The following is a 15,095-nucleotide window of genomic DNA, read 5'->3' as shown; positions in this document are numbered from 1 at the left end:
GAATTCCAGTAGGCGTTGTCTCCTACCGTTGATATTCTCATTACACTTTTAGGGGCCACAAACTTCCTCCAGTCTTTTTGAGCATCGATACCGACCCTGTCATTGCAGTCGCCCTGAACGATTAGAATGTCTGTTTTTGTAGACCTTGCTAATGACGGTTTAGGGCTGGGTATAGAATTCTTCCATCTGGTCACCATTTTATTTTGATGTAGGGGCGTATGTGTTGCACTATCATGATGTCGTACAGTTTCGTTGTGAGCGGATGGTCATTATCCTTTTGGAAACCGGGCAGTATTCAAGTACTGCGCTCTTTATGTTCTTGTTGACCAAAATCCTCAGTCTATAAACACGTTGGTCTTCTTCTCCACTATAATACAAGATATGCCCTTCTTCCCGTGCTTCTTCGTAGTTTCTTTTTTTCCATACAGCTTTACATAGTCCGATAATGTACTCGGTGTATTTTATTTCATGGGTCAGTTCTTTGATTTAGTTTTCCAACCTGATTGAATTCTTTACGTTCCAGGTGGCGAATGTAATGGTGTTCCTTCCATGAGCTTTCTGTATCCTTCCCCCAAGTAGTACATTTTTTCAAGTCAGCCCTGGTGAAAGTCCACGTGGAGCGTAGTCGTTGTTAACCCGACCACCCCCGAAAACGGAGTATAGCTGCCTACATGGCGGGATAAAAACGGTCATACACGCAAAAGCCCAGTCGTGTGCATACGAGTGAACGTGTGAGTTGCAGCCCACGAACGAAGAAGATGTGAACCCGACCGATCCGGTATGGTCTCTTTAATCCTTTTCTTTCATGATGTGGCGTGGTCTGGGCAGGTCAAATCTGACGGAGCCAGTTCCTCTCCATATCGAGTTTTCTTGTTGGATTAACTACCCACGTGCGACAGGTAGTGCTGCGTTACATGATTACCAGTAGCTGAGGAGAACCTCTGATCTGACGCATAAAAGAACCCACGGCAACAAAAAGGTTTGTCACTCAACACCCTGGAGAAAACTCCGTTTTGACAGGAAAAACAACTACACTTGCAGGCATGATATAGAAAAAAAAGTAATAATGAAAGGTGGTATTGGGCGCTGTTCTGTACTGGGGCCAGTTGCATTGCTCGGACGGAAGAGCCTAGTATGGTCGTACCCCGCTACTAACTGTGTGTAGTATGGAACTGACCAATGGCGGAGTTCGGTCAACGTAGGCATTTAGTCACGTGTAACTGTCAAAAAGTTGGAAGCAAGCAATGCAACTGACTCCTGGACAGCAGCCCGAATTTCACACAGAGGAATATGTTGTTAAAAAAACAGCAATACAATAAGTACAAGACAAGACAATGCAATGCAGTACAATAGTGTTGAACTTTCAGTACGTTGCCAGTGTATGTCACTGTTTGTCAAATGCATATAAACGTGTTGACATGGAAGAAAATAGATTTATACACATCATGTAAGCGTGTGATTATTTGCTGTGTTGGGCTGTTAGAGATTAAATCTGACCTGTGAATATGTTGCTGTTGATCCTTACCCCCTATACCCCCCTCATCCCCCGCCCCCAACCATCCCCGATTTTTTAAGTACTCGGATATGTGTGTCCTTACTTGCATTAAAAACACCACGGTGAGGAAGTAGCAGTTCACCTTTTAGTGATGGCGTGAATGACTCATCTTCCCAGAAATTACCAGCGAAGGGTGATAATTTTATTGGAAACACAACAGTTCTTTCCCCACCTCCAATTTTTTTTTTTTTCCCAAAAAAGGGAATGACCAATAAATAAATGGTCTTGGGGTATTACACTCTGTGATCGTACGTTGTGTCATGTTACGAATGTTTTGGTTTTTTTAACACATAATTCTCTTTACTTATGAGCGTGGACATCTTTTATACATTGCGGCTGACACATTGCAGTTGATGGATATGACCTTTTAAACATAAAAAACACCCACTGTCGAGATCACAAGTCCCCTTTCGGTTTCTTCTCGTTTCGGTCTTGATGGTTGAAAGCGAAAATAACAGAAATCTAAATTGGTAATAGCGATGTTTTGATTTACAGTTGGTCGTTACTGTTGGGAAATAATGTATGAATATCGGGAACACATAAGGAGCAGCAACTGTTAATCAATGTGCAGCCGCTATCCTTCAGGATGGACTTTGACCACACACCATCTCCTTGGTTCTTACTGTCGCTCTCCCAATGTGGGCATTGTGTACCGCTTCCTTGGCTCATGATGTCTGTCTCTCGCTGCGGCAGTGTGCTGTTATTTCATACAGGTACTAGCTCATTAAGTCAGAGATCTCTGACAAACAAGAATAACGCACGCACACACGCGCACGCGTCCATTCACACACTCCCGTTCCCTACATTCACATCGTTCATCCCCACACACGCACATCCACCAAGCACACACACACACACACACACACACACACACGAGCGCGCTCTGGCAGCACAATCCAACCACTCGTTCATAATGAATACTAAATATGAATCAACAATGCACGTAAAACATTGCCACGCGCTGATCTGCTTTCATTTTATTGTCCAATGTCGGGGAGTCTTCAACATTTCATGGGGACATGCATGGGTAACTTATACAATGCATCCAGGCTATACAACTAAGCCATGAAATGAAAGGAAAGAAAAATAATGTCAACCGATTTTGTGTTCTAAACGAATTCATGAACTTAACCAGGCAGACACATAACAGTTACACACGCTCATACGTGCACGTGTGTCTCTATACGTGTGCGTGTGCGTGCGTGCATGTGTGTGTGGGGGGGGTGTGGGTATGGGTGTTCGCGTGTGTGTGTGTGTGTGTGTGTGTGTGTGTGTGTGTGTGTGTGTGTGTGCATATATGTATGTTTGCGTGTGCGGTCGCGCGCGCGCGCGCGCGCGCGTGTGTGTGTGTGCATAGTGTCAATAGACAAGGAGCACGCACAAACCTTTCTCTGACTTTCTACTTCACACACACACACAAACGTTCACACATACGCGCGCACGCGCGCGCGCACACACACACACACACACACACACATACACTGCGCATGCAGAGAACAGACATGCACACACAAACACAGACAGAGAGACATACAGACAGACAGAGGCAAGAGAGACAGAGGGACAGAGAGAGAGGCCCGGAGAGAAAATAATTTTGGGGAAAAAAAGAAGTGCGGAACAGAATACAAATAACGTGGCTTGTCCTTTTGGATCTGAACTCTGTGGCGTAGTGGGTTCAAACCCTGCAGATAACAGATGATAGTGTGCTCTTTGTGTGTGAATGTGAGACAGTCCAGACCACTTTGGTGACATGTGAAGTCTTCCTGTCCTGTGTAGCAGTGGCCGTGCACCTGTCTAAGTTTTCAACCTCCGTGAAGCGAGAGGCCTCCAGGAGGGGAAACTATCGGCGGAGCTCCGTCGTCCCCATTTCCACAGTGATCATGCCTTGCACAAACTCCTCCCTCGTCAGTGTTTTGTCCCCTGGTAGAAAAAGAAAATAATTGAAGACACACAAAAAAATCACTGAGAAAAGAAAAACAAAAACATGAATGAACGAAACACAAGAGAAGACTGAATGAACTATAATAAGAAATTCAGAAAGAACAGGTTGGTGACCGCTGTTCTAAGTATAGGTGGATAGCGCATGCCTTCTTTGAGTACCTAACTGAAGCCAGCGGTAGTGTTCAATCAGCCATTTTGCTACTCGTGTCAGTGTAGCGCGAAGCGGTAACTTCATATATGTAGCCAAGCGCTCAGCTGGCTGCGTTAACTACTTCACGGCAAGCTTTCATTTGCTCGCGGCGTTAGTTCAGCTGGCATTCCTGTGTCAGTGTGCTTCCATAGAAAGTTTGCGCTATGTGTCACTGAACCGTTTTCCTTAATAACTTTGGTAAATAAACCATTGACAGATATCAATCAAGACACAACATTTGGCATGCCGTGGGAGCATGCATAACACGATTTTATCGAAGATACACGGTTACAGTTCAGAAACTACCACCAGTTAGCAGTTGATCTTTTCAACGGACTGACAGCCGGATAAGAGAGTCAGTATGGCGTCCAGTTGGCTTCAGCTTTCCTGGCCAATGAGCTTTCCATCTACTTTTAAGTCAGTGGTTGGTGACGGCCTGGAGGTAACGTGTCCGCCTAAAAAGCGAGAGAATCTGAGCAAACTGGTTCGAATCCCGTGGTCGCCGATATTTTCTCCCCCTCCGCCAGACCTTGAGTGGTGGTCTGGACGCTAGTCATTCGGATGAGACGATTAATCGAGGTCCCGTGTGCAGCATGCACTTAGTGCACGTAAAAGAATCCATGGCAACAAAGGGTTGTACTTGGCAAAATTAGGCAGAAACATCCACTTCGACAGGAAAAGAAATAAAATTGCAGGCAGGAAAAAAAATGTGTGGTGCTCTCAGTGTAGCCACTCATTCTCCCTCTTCTTCTTCTTCTTCTTCGTCACCTGTATGAAACAGCGTCATGGGGCACTGCAAGTCTGTTGGTTGTGTGTCAAAGTCTGGGTCTCTGCACATGGTTTTCATGTCCATACTGCAATGTAGTCAGTCCATCGCTTTTCCTCTTTTTTTTCTGCCTCCCCCTGCGTTAACAGGTCCTTGGAGGACTGTTTAAGCAAGGTCTTTGGATCTTGTTGCGTGGGCACACCTGTGGAGCTTCATAAGTTCCAATGTGCTGCATGCTTGATTGTTTATCATACTTGTTTGTTGGTAATGAAATCAGTGTATCTGATGTCTAGGTTAGACGTTCTTTCCTGGTAGCAGCTGCTGGTGGTAAGCATGTCACCCAGTAGTAATACCTGCCGTATATGGAGAGTAAACCCAACAAGATATTCTGATCCGGAGAGGGCGCCAGATTTTACTTACCCAATACACCTTTGTGTGGCCATTGAGTGAACACTACTTTCAATTACAATGTTTTGTGGCCTCGGTTGCATGCACGTGCGTGGAGCACATGTTTTCTCTTTTTATCTCTTTACTTTTTTTTTTTTTTTTTTTACTTCCCTTTCTTTTAGTGCTAAACACGAGGCTTTCTTCATTGGCCATTTCGATTACAAATGCTATCTACCAGTCCATCGATCAATCAATGATTAACTAATCAAAAATAAAATCAACCAACCGTTCTTATCGAAAGCATAAAAAAGAAGCCCCAACGGTAGCCGAAAGGGCTCGTCCGAATCCGTCACTTCCGGTTCTTCCATTGACGTCAGAGCATCAGAAACGGAAGGGTCAGATAACTGCAGATCATTCAGTTTCTTTTGTTGCCCAAACTCTGACCTTCCTCCGGCTGACCGGAAGCCATTCTCACTTCCGCTAATGGCGTGACTCGCTTCCGGTCCAGGACTGGATCTTCCAATGCGAGGGTACCTGTGTCGGCAGAGATCAGATTGCTCAACGATCGTTGCGCACCACTGTATAGAGACAATTCATTTCATCTTCACATATGATGCACACTAGTGACGTAAATTTACACTGTGGGAAAAAACAACAACAACAAAAAAAACAACGAAAAAACTCATACGCGTGATTTGCTTTGGTGTGGACGTAAGGTCTTGCTTCCTAGGCAGGCTTAGGGTTCGGGTAGTGACGAGAGAGAGAGACAGAGACAGAGAGACAGATGATGATGATGATGATGACGATGTTTTATTGAAGAAACACATGAGGTTAATTTCAATGGGGAGTTGGGGGATAAGTCATTCAGCGTTAAAAAAAAAAAAAGAAGAAATTTTCAAGTAGACAGACATTGTCATGAAGCGTAGCAAAGGACAATTCACACTAACAACACGAGTATCAGAATGGAATGCTGCGATGCAAATTGGAAGCCAACTTCAGCGTGTACGCTCTGTCCCCAATTTAAAAACTCTGTACAGAAAGCGTGAAAGCTTTGACACGTTCTCGTCGTCATCAGCTCCCATCAGTCCAGGCAAATTATGAGTCTCGGACTCAACCGGAAAGAACTCGTTGCGTAAAGCTACATGAGCTGAATAGACAAACAAAACATAGTTTTCTTCTTCGATTTCAAGCTTAACACACTGGGCATAGTATCTGCTGAGGGGATAAATCTGCTCGGTACCGAAACCTATGAGAGTTAATGGGTGAAAAGCCAAATCTGAATTGAGCATATACAATCTTGTAAGAGCGTAACTGTTTACAGTCAATATATGGGTCAACCTTGAATATTCTTTTGAACTGGGCATAAAATTCAAAGCGTTGGCTAGTCTGTATCCCTTCTTCCCATTCCCGTAAGAAACTACTGACCAATCTTTCTCTCAATGTACTCACGAAGACAGGTGCGTTACCTACGCCTTACTGCTGCCACGCCTCAAAGAGGCTGTTATCCTATAAGAGGTTCTTGAGGTGAAACACTCCAAGATTTCTTGCCTGATTCGCTCATAGCACGTGACACTAAATAGGCCTTGTGAGGGAGTCGCTCTGGTGACATAGTGATCAAGCGAAGCCAGTACTTAATCTCACTGCTGAGGTGATATACAAAGGGTATCTACCCAAATCTCCATAGATCATCTTGTTAGGAGTTTGCTGGCTAACACGTAACAACCGGTTACATGCAAATAAGTGTACCTTTTCCAGACAACTATACTATTGAAATCCCCATATTTCGGCACCATACATCAATATTGGCAAAATCTGACAATCAAAAATCTTAAAAGAGACATTGACTGGCATATCACCCAGTCTGAAAAGATATCTTAAGATGCGTGCCGTCATAATCTTAGCTTTAGCTGCTAGCTCACTGGTAGCTTGAGCAAGTGAAAGTCTAGTAGCGAATATCAGCCCAAAATATTTGTAACTATTTACCACCTCGATGGGGTCATTACCATACTTCCACTTCTCACACTCGGCCAGGAATCCTCCTTTGCGAAAAACAATAACTTTCGTTTTGATTAAATTTAATTCCATGTCAAAATTATCAGCGAAACTATTCAAAATGTTTATCTGGTTTTGTGATCCAGCAGCTGAGTAAGAGGTCAGGGCTACATCATCTGCAAACAAAATTGATAAAATCTCCACAACATCTGGCGAAAGCTGGACACCATGCTTACCATTTCTTGCAATTTCAAGGGTCAATTCATTAATTAAGAAAGAAAAGAAAATGGGTGAAAGCACACATCCCTGCCTCACCCCAATGGGACACTCGATACTGTCTGGGCATCGCACACAAGAACGCACAGACTTGTAGATACTGGTCAAAATGAGAAGCATTTTCCCACCAATACCTGCCTGACGTAGAGTCTTCTACCATGTTGCTCTGTTTACACTGTCAAAAGCTTTCTAAAGATCTACAAAACAAGCACAGACATTTCCTGACCTTTTCAACAAATATTTCTGGACAACTGCATACAAAACATAAATGTTATCAACAGTAGAATAGCCTGCACGAAAACCGCCCTGTACCTCATCAATCTTTTCGTTGGCGTCAGCCCAGCTAGATAAACGTTTATTTAAAATATGAGAAAACACCTTTCCCAAAATGGTCAAGAGCGAAACTCCATGGTAATTATGTGTGTTATCTGCATCACCCCCTTTGTGAATTGGCACAATAATGACGCCTGACCAAGCCCTTGGGTAAGTTTAAGAGTCTGGAACAGACAGAGATAGACAGAGACAGCGAGACAGAGAGAGACAGACTGAGACGGAGACAGGGTGATGAGGAGAGGGTAGAGGGGTGGGAATTGTGGGAGGGGCGGAGGTGGGGGAGTGGGTATCAACGAACAGGGATTCTTTTCCCGCAGAGATTGGAAGGGTCAGAAGGTGGTGTCGCTTGATCGCGGGCCCGTGGAGAGGAAAGAGTTCCCTGCCCTTGCCGATATATCTGACCCACAGCACAGGAGATGAAACTCGAATCAGCTCAAGCATGACATAATCATGGCTCACTCCATTAACGATGATTCAACTAGCTCCCAAGTGCCTTTTTTTTGAAGGGGTTAACAACCCCATGCTTCCTCTTTTGTCAACCATATCGGGTTTTTGTTCTGATGTGAGGGTGCTTTGAAAAGTAATTTCCATAATGACTGGAAAGTTGATCACCTGCTCTTCGTTTTCCTTCACTATTTTTTTGGTTGTTGTTCGTCCTAATAAATCGGGCATTAGAGCGTATATTCTAAAGAGTTCAATGCGTTTAATTCCCTGTTGACGAAACTAAACTTCAGTCACCGAGTACATCAGTGTGCCCTTTATCCGACACCACACACACACACACACACACACACACACACACACACACACACACACACACACACACACACACATTCTGGTAACATGTCGTGTCCGATGATGACTTATGTGCTTCTCGGTCTTGTTTCTTGTAGACTCGCTTATGAATATGGAATCAATTACGTTCTGTTCCATCAATGGAAATAGGGAGGCAACAGACCGCAGACAGCGGGGCGGACTGGATCAGAACCTCTGTTTTCCTAGACTGATGGTGAGATCTAAGAGGCGGACTGCCTCAGCGAATTTGTGACCATCATGTGAAGGTCAGACTCCTTGTGTGCCGTCAGGGTGCAGAAGTCGACAAAGAGGGCCTTCAGGATGATCACCACTGTGCTTTGGCGGTCAGGTGGCGGAGGTCGAAGAGGTATCCGTCTCTTCTGTATCTCAAGTACACGCCGTCTCTTATAACACGGCTGAGGACACAAGTGAAGAAGATCAAGAGTTTGTAGTATAGAGAACCGGGGTAAGAACACACCCCTGTTTCACGCCGATAGATATTAGGAATGTTTCAGACGCATCTTCGCTAGAGGATAACAGCATGTCATGTTATCATAAAACATACAAATCAGTTTCACAAATTTTCTTGGGCATCCGAATTTCTCGAGTATTGTTGAATGCCTCGGTCAAGTCATCGAAGACGTCATACGGGTCTAAGTTCTGTTCTTTACATTTATCGTGTTCCTGTCGAACTGCAAAAATCATATCAACAGTGCTGCTACATGCTGAGATGGCAGAGATCAGGCGATGGACAATGCGTGTCAAGATCTTTCCTGTAATAGGAGAAAAACGCCGCAGTAATTGCCGCAGTCTGATTTGCTGCCCTTGCTTTTGAAGCGGGAGACAACCGTTATGCCCTGAAGCATACCCTCTTCTTTTCACATGCAATGGAAGGCTCAGGGTCCTCTGGTCATGCTGCTTGAATATATCCGCAGGGATACCATCCACCCAAGGAGCTTTTCCTGAGCTGTGCCCTTGATAGCTTTCTTGACCACTTGTAGGGTGGAAGGGAGGTCGAAGCTGTCTATTGTGAATCTCTGACGGATCTGGTCAAGGGCACCTGTGCTAACAATGGATGGTCTGTTAAGGAAGATGCTGAGGTTGTTTTTTTTTTTTTCTATTCACATCTCGGTGATGACGCTCTTCTTCTTTCAGCCTTTGGCTGCCAGGAGTGGGGTGGTGCCAGGTCCGTACACTGCCTTGTTGGAATTGAAGAACATCTTGGAGTTCTTACTGTCGACGTAGTACTGGACTTTGTCTGGCTTCTTCTTAAACAATTCCTCCTGCGTGCGGCGGAGCGCAGTTTGGGCTTGGCTCTGAAGATGTTTGAAGTGGTCAGTTTTCGATGTGGAGGACACGTCTTTCTACCGTGCTATGAAGGGTTGTCGTTTTTTTTCTTCCAGAACCTGCGCGGTAGCTTTGGCATTCTCACCGTATCAGTTCTGATACACTCTTCTATCTGGTACGAGCCTCAACTGAAGAAGGTGTTCCTGCCAATCACACTGAAACACACACATTCCTACATACACACACACACACACACATACACACACACAAACACACACACACACACAGACGATTGGCGAGAAAGGATTGTCGGAGACTTAAACACACCATCACCACTACCCAAACCACCACCATAACAGCAACCACCACCACCATCACAACCACAACCACCACCACCATAACCACAACCACAACCACACCACAACCACCACCACCACCACAATAATCACCACCACCACAACCACCACCACAACCACCAACACCAACACCATAACCACCACCATAACCACCACCACAACCACACTACAACCACCACCACCACCACCATGACAACAACAACCACCACCACCATAACCACAACCACCACAACAACTATCATCACCACCACCAGGACCAACACCACTGACACACTACCTGGAGCCTTGGTCTCCGCGGGTGAAGAAGGCCCTCCTGCCGATCCTGGGGTAGTTGTTGTCCTGGCCGTGGGTGTAGAACACGGCACAGCTGCTGCTGGTCAGCACACACACCAACCACAGACACACCCCGCCCGGCCACAACCCCTGCACACCATGAAGAAACCCACCAAGCTACACGGCATCAACGCACAGCTACAAGTTTCAGTGTTCTAGGAGCAGGTTGTGTCATAGCGTGCGCAGAGAGATTCGTGTATTTTTTTATGCTACACCACATCTACTACAGGGGAGAAAGAGAGAGATTCAGATTCAGACGATATATGGACTCACCTGAGAGAGAGAGAGACAGAGGGAGACAGAGATAGAAACAGAGACAGAGATATTTTTTATTTTACCAGGGAAATGAGATAAGCAATTAATATACATTTTTCCACCCAGCCCTGGGGCATGAAAAAAACCGCAAAAACATTTACACAAGAAACCACAAATTCAGCACTCAATCGAAAAAAAACATAAATAATCCATAAGCACGATCACACACACACACACGCACGCACGCACGCACACACACACACACACACACACACACACACACACACACACACACAAATCAATGATTATGTTACCAGGAACACATGGAAATAAATAAAGCATCAGACGTTACCCACATAATCCGATGAACAGAAAAGCACATACCATCCGAGAAATAGATATATACCTATACTGTTAATGATGAAGAAACAAATACGCCAGTGAGCTAGTGTAACGCGTTACCTTGGGATTCATTCTAAGTTTTGTATTTCTCTTTTTGTTACAACAGATTTCTTTGTGTGAAATTCGGGCTGCTCTCCCCAGGGAGAGCGCGTCGCTACACTACAGCGCCAACATTTTTTTGGGGGGAGGAGGGGGGGTATTTTTTTTCCTGCGTGCAGTTTTATTTGTTTTTCCTATCGAAGTGGATTTTTCTACAGAATTTTGCCAGGAATAACCCTTTTGTTGCCGTGGGTTCTTTTACGTGCGCTAAGTGCATGCTGCTCGGTTTATCGTCTCATCCGAATGACTAGCGTCCAGACCACCACTCAAAGTCTAGTGGAGGGGGAGAAAATATCGGCAGCTGAGCCGTGATTCGGACCAGCGCGCTCAGATTCTCTCGCTTCTAAGGCGGACGCGTTACCTCTGGGCCATCACTTCACGTTCTCGAAAGTTCTCGTCCAAGTTCTAGAAAAGGAACATTTTGAAGGCTAATTTAAAGGAGATGACACTGGTTTTGTTTTCGAAATAATTAGTTTGGCAAGCAGTTCCAAAGTGTTCCCCCTCAGTATGCCAGACTAGTTTTAAAAAGATCTATTTCTTGGTTTGTTTTAGATAAGAATGTTGTTTGTATATCTGGACTGATTCCATGGAAATCGTGGAATTATTGGAGGAGCGTATCAATTAATTATTTGGTACATCATAACTGCTTCGCTCTCTTGCAGCTTGTACGTAGGGGAAAGAATACCCAACGTAATCATATAGTCTTCAGATGTCACAGAGACTCAAGGACTCAAAGAATTTAATGTTAGACCTCCGGCCTGTAAACATTTGAGGTGCAAATGCACACACATGATCGCAAAAAGAAAAGACAATGAGTACATAAATAAAATAATACCATAAGTTTAAACACAACACATTTGTTGAAATGAAAATAAGGGTCATTTGTCCAAACTTAAAATCCTGCTTCGAGTTCCTCCCTTCTCTTGAACGCATGGAATATAGAATATGTACATAGCAACATCTCTAGTTATGTTCACATCTTCGTTTGTTTGTTTTTAATAATTGTGCCAATTCTACATGACGATCTCTACCAAACTGCCAATGTTTAAAATATATTTCTCTCTTAATGGTCTGTAGACATCACAGTGTAGCAGGAAATGAAGTTCATCCTCTATTTGCTCACAGAGAGAGGGAGAGAGAGACAGACAGACAGACAGACAGACAGACTGACAGACAGATTGACAGACAGACAGAGACAGAGAGACAGAGAGAGACTCAGAACTCAGAACTCAAAACGTTTTTTTTTTTAATTCAAGGATTAAGATATAAGGCATGGCCTATTCTTCCAATCTGTTCTTGCTAATCTATATCAGTTACAACAGCACACATATATTTGAAGGAAAGGGGAGAAAGAGACATAGGGAAAACAAAATCTTCGTGCAGAAGGACATACATGATGAAGAACACACACACACACACACACACACACACACACTCACACTCACTCACACACGAGAGAGAGAGAGAGAGAGAGAGAGAGAGAGAGAGAGAGAGAATATGAGAGATAAATCAAGGCCCTGAGGTTTTCGCTTTCCAAAGAGAGAGAGAGAGAGAGAGAGAGGTGCGTCAAAAGGCCATTTTGGCTTAACGTTTAATCCAAAAACAACAACAAAAAACAAGCTGGTGAAAGGTGGGAAGCAAGCCCGATGATCGCTCCACGGTGCGAGACAACTCTTGCTTCCTTTGCGTGCATGCTGACCTCCCTTGTCGAGGACCAAAAATGGCGGACATTAACACTGTAATAAGGAATGCATAAACCCAACACCTCATTCTTACCCCTTACCCCCGAACCCAGCGCTTATTATTATTGTTTGTTGAGGTTAAAAATGAATCCTGTACTTTTAACACGCCGCTTTGTCATCTCCTTCATGGAAAACGACACCGGGGCCTGAAATTATGACCGACTCTGACATACTCTGCATCGTCCAGCCAGTCGTAATGCTGTATCATGGCACCAAGTGTTTAACACTGGGGTTGCTATCAAGAGTAATAAGAGTGCATATATATATATATATATATAAATGCGCGCGTGTGTGTGTGTGTTTGCCATCTTTGAGTTAACAATTTCAACATAGTGTCACAGGATATCATCTCGTTAGTAATTTTACACCATGTTATTGTAGATTCATTCTGATGTAATGTACAAAGATGGATTTTTCCTTCCGCTATTGGACGCGTACGTACATAAACTAAATCAAGACATACGTGAAGTCACGCATACTTAAAATGACAAAGATACACACTCATACATACATACATACATACATGCATACATATATACATAATCGTATATGTATATGTATATATACATATACGTGTATGTGTGTGTGTGTGTGTGTGTGTGTGTGTGTGTGTGTGATAGTGGAGTAAGCAGCTTTTTCCCGTCAGTTGAAAAATAATTTTTAAAAAAAACCACACACACAGAAAAAACAAACAGATAACGACAGTGAAATCTAACATAATAGACGGGGCCACAAGCAGAAGACCACCAACGTCGATGGCCTGTGAAAGCTAATGGATGAGGTGCAAATCTGCCCGCCCGAACATCCCCCACAGTAAGTAAATTCCCCCCCCCCCCCCCCTCTCTCTGGCAGGAATTAGGAGATAGCTGAATGTGAAAACGTGACATGTGTGAAAGCATAATCCCCTGCTGAACACTTCTGTCTGGCCTCAGCCAGTGGCTTTCCGAGGGAGCGCTTGGCTTGGTAAAGACCCCACTGGTGTCACCTCAGATACATTCCCTTTGGAGCTACTTCAGCGCAGGCCATCGATGTAATAATGATTAGTATTTACATGGCGCTGACTCTTATGCAGAGACAAATCAAAGCGCTTTCAAACCAGTCATTCACACGCATGCATAACTCTAAAACTTGAGAAACTGAAGACAAAGAAGAGGCAGGGGAAAGAGGCTATCTTGGAAAGAGATGGGTTTTAAGGCCAGACTTGAAAGAGCTGAGTGCGGGGGACCTGATGGGGCGAAAGAGGAAGTTCATTCCACAAGCAAGTTCCATGGACGGAGAAAGAACAGCGGCCGGCAGTGGAGTGTTTGAATCTGGGTATGCGTGAACAGAGTAGGTCCGAAGCCGATCGTAGAGAGCGAGATGGGGTGTGTAGGTGAAGGCAGCCACAGAGATAGGAAAGGGGAGATTTATGAATACATTTACAACATAGAGTGCTGATCTTGTATTTTATTTTTAGTGATCTTGACTGACTTATCTGTCTTAAGCTGTTCTTCTATTTCTCTCATTTTTTGTGTGTGCGCCTAATTTGAATATAATTATATTCTGTGCTTTACCCATTAACGAAAATGATGTTGCTGAATATACATGTATGATCATGCATGCGTATAATATATATATATATATATATATATATATATATTAACAACAACAATAATAATAATAATGGTATTTATATAGCGCTGAATCTTCTGCAGAGACAAATCAAAGCGCTTTACACACAACACACACACACACACACACACATATATATATATATATGCATGGACCGAAGTTCCCGTTTTTGAATGCCCCGGGAATTTGGCTTCAAAAACTTCTTAATACCGGGTTTGGTTTTGTTGTGTGTGTGTGTGTGTGTGTGTGTGTGTGTGTGTGTGTGTGTGTGTGTGTGAAAGAGAGAGAAAGGTAGCTTTGAAATCGGCCCGGAATTGTCATTGTCATCAGTATTGACCAAACAATGAGTACTGTAAGAGACACGTCCAGATGTTTCTTTTCTTCTTCTTCATTTCAGTTAGCGGTTTTGAAAGGAAGGAGTGGAGAGGTTGGAGAGGATTCTCAAAAAGTTCAAAACATTCACTTCCAATATATAGATATATATTTTGCTATATTCCACATCCACCTTAAGACATGTTCAAAAGTGAGTGAGACAAACAGCCTCTGTCCATGCAAGATAACCAGAGGACCACCCCCCGCCCCCTTTTACTCACTTTCGTCAGCATTATGGTCACTCGGTGTGACTGGTGTAGCTGTGATGTAGCTGTTTCTAAAGTGTCCCCAACTCAATGAAGCGCTGTGTCATGACAAATCACCACAGGCATTGATGCTGTTCTCTAATCTATGGCCTCCTACCACGGTCAACAACATAATTGGATACCTCAGTGATCATCAA

The 15,095-nt window shown here is 43.9% G+C and overlaps 1 protein-coding gene across 1 annotated transcript in view; it reads right to left on the bottom strand.

Annotated features, from left to right (window-relative positions):
• Positions 1-2,514: 2,514 nt before the first annotated feature.
• The window catches only part of LOC143290202 (uncharacterized), a 22,244-nt gene continuing 9,663 nt past the window's right edge, over positions 2,515-15,095 (bottom strand). Inside the window, exons 2-4 of the mRNA XM_076599522.1 lie at positions 10,156-10,301; positions 5,126-5,373; positions 2,515-3,475 (exon numbers count right to left, since the gene is read on the bottom strand). Of these exons, the coding sequence (XP_076455637.1) occupies positions 3,396-3,475; positions 5,126-5,373; positions 10,156-10,301 (474 nt within the window). The 3' untranslated portion in view covers positions 2,515-3,395. The remainder of the gene's footprint in view (positions 3,476-5,125; positions 5,374-10,155; positions 10,302-15,095) is intronic.

The sequence above is a fragment of the Babylonia areolata genome, chromosome 15, assembly GCF_041734735.1.
Source record: "Babylonia areolata isolate BAREFJ2019XMU chromosome 15, ASM4173473v1, whole genome shotgun sequence".
In the NCBI taxonomy this organism is placed as follows: Eukaryota; Metazoa; Mollusca; class Gastropoda; order Neogastropoda; family Buccinidae; genus Babylonia; species Babylonia areolata.
The sequence above is the reverse complement of the archived record's forward strand: the minus strand, read 5'-3'. Positions and strand labels throughout refer to the sequence as shown.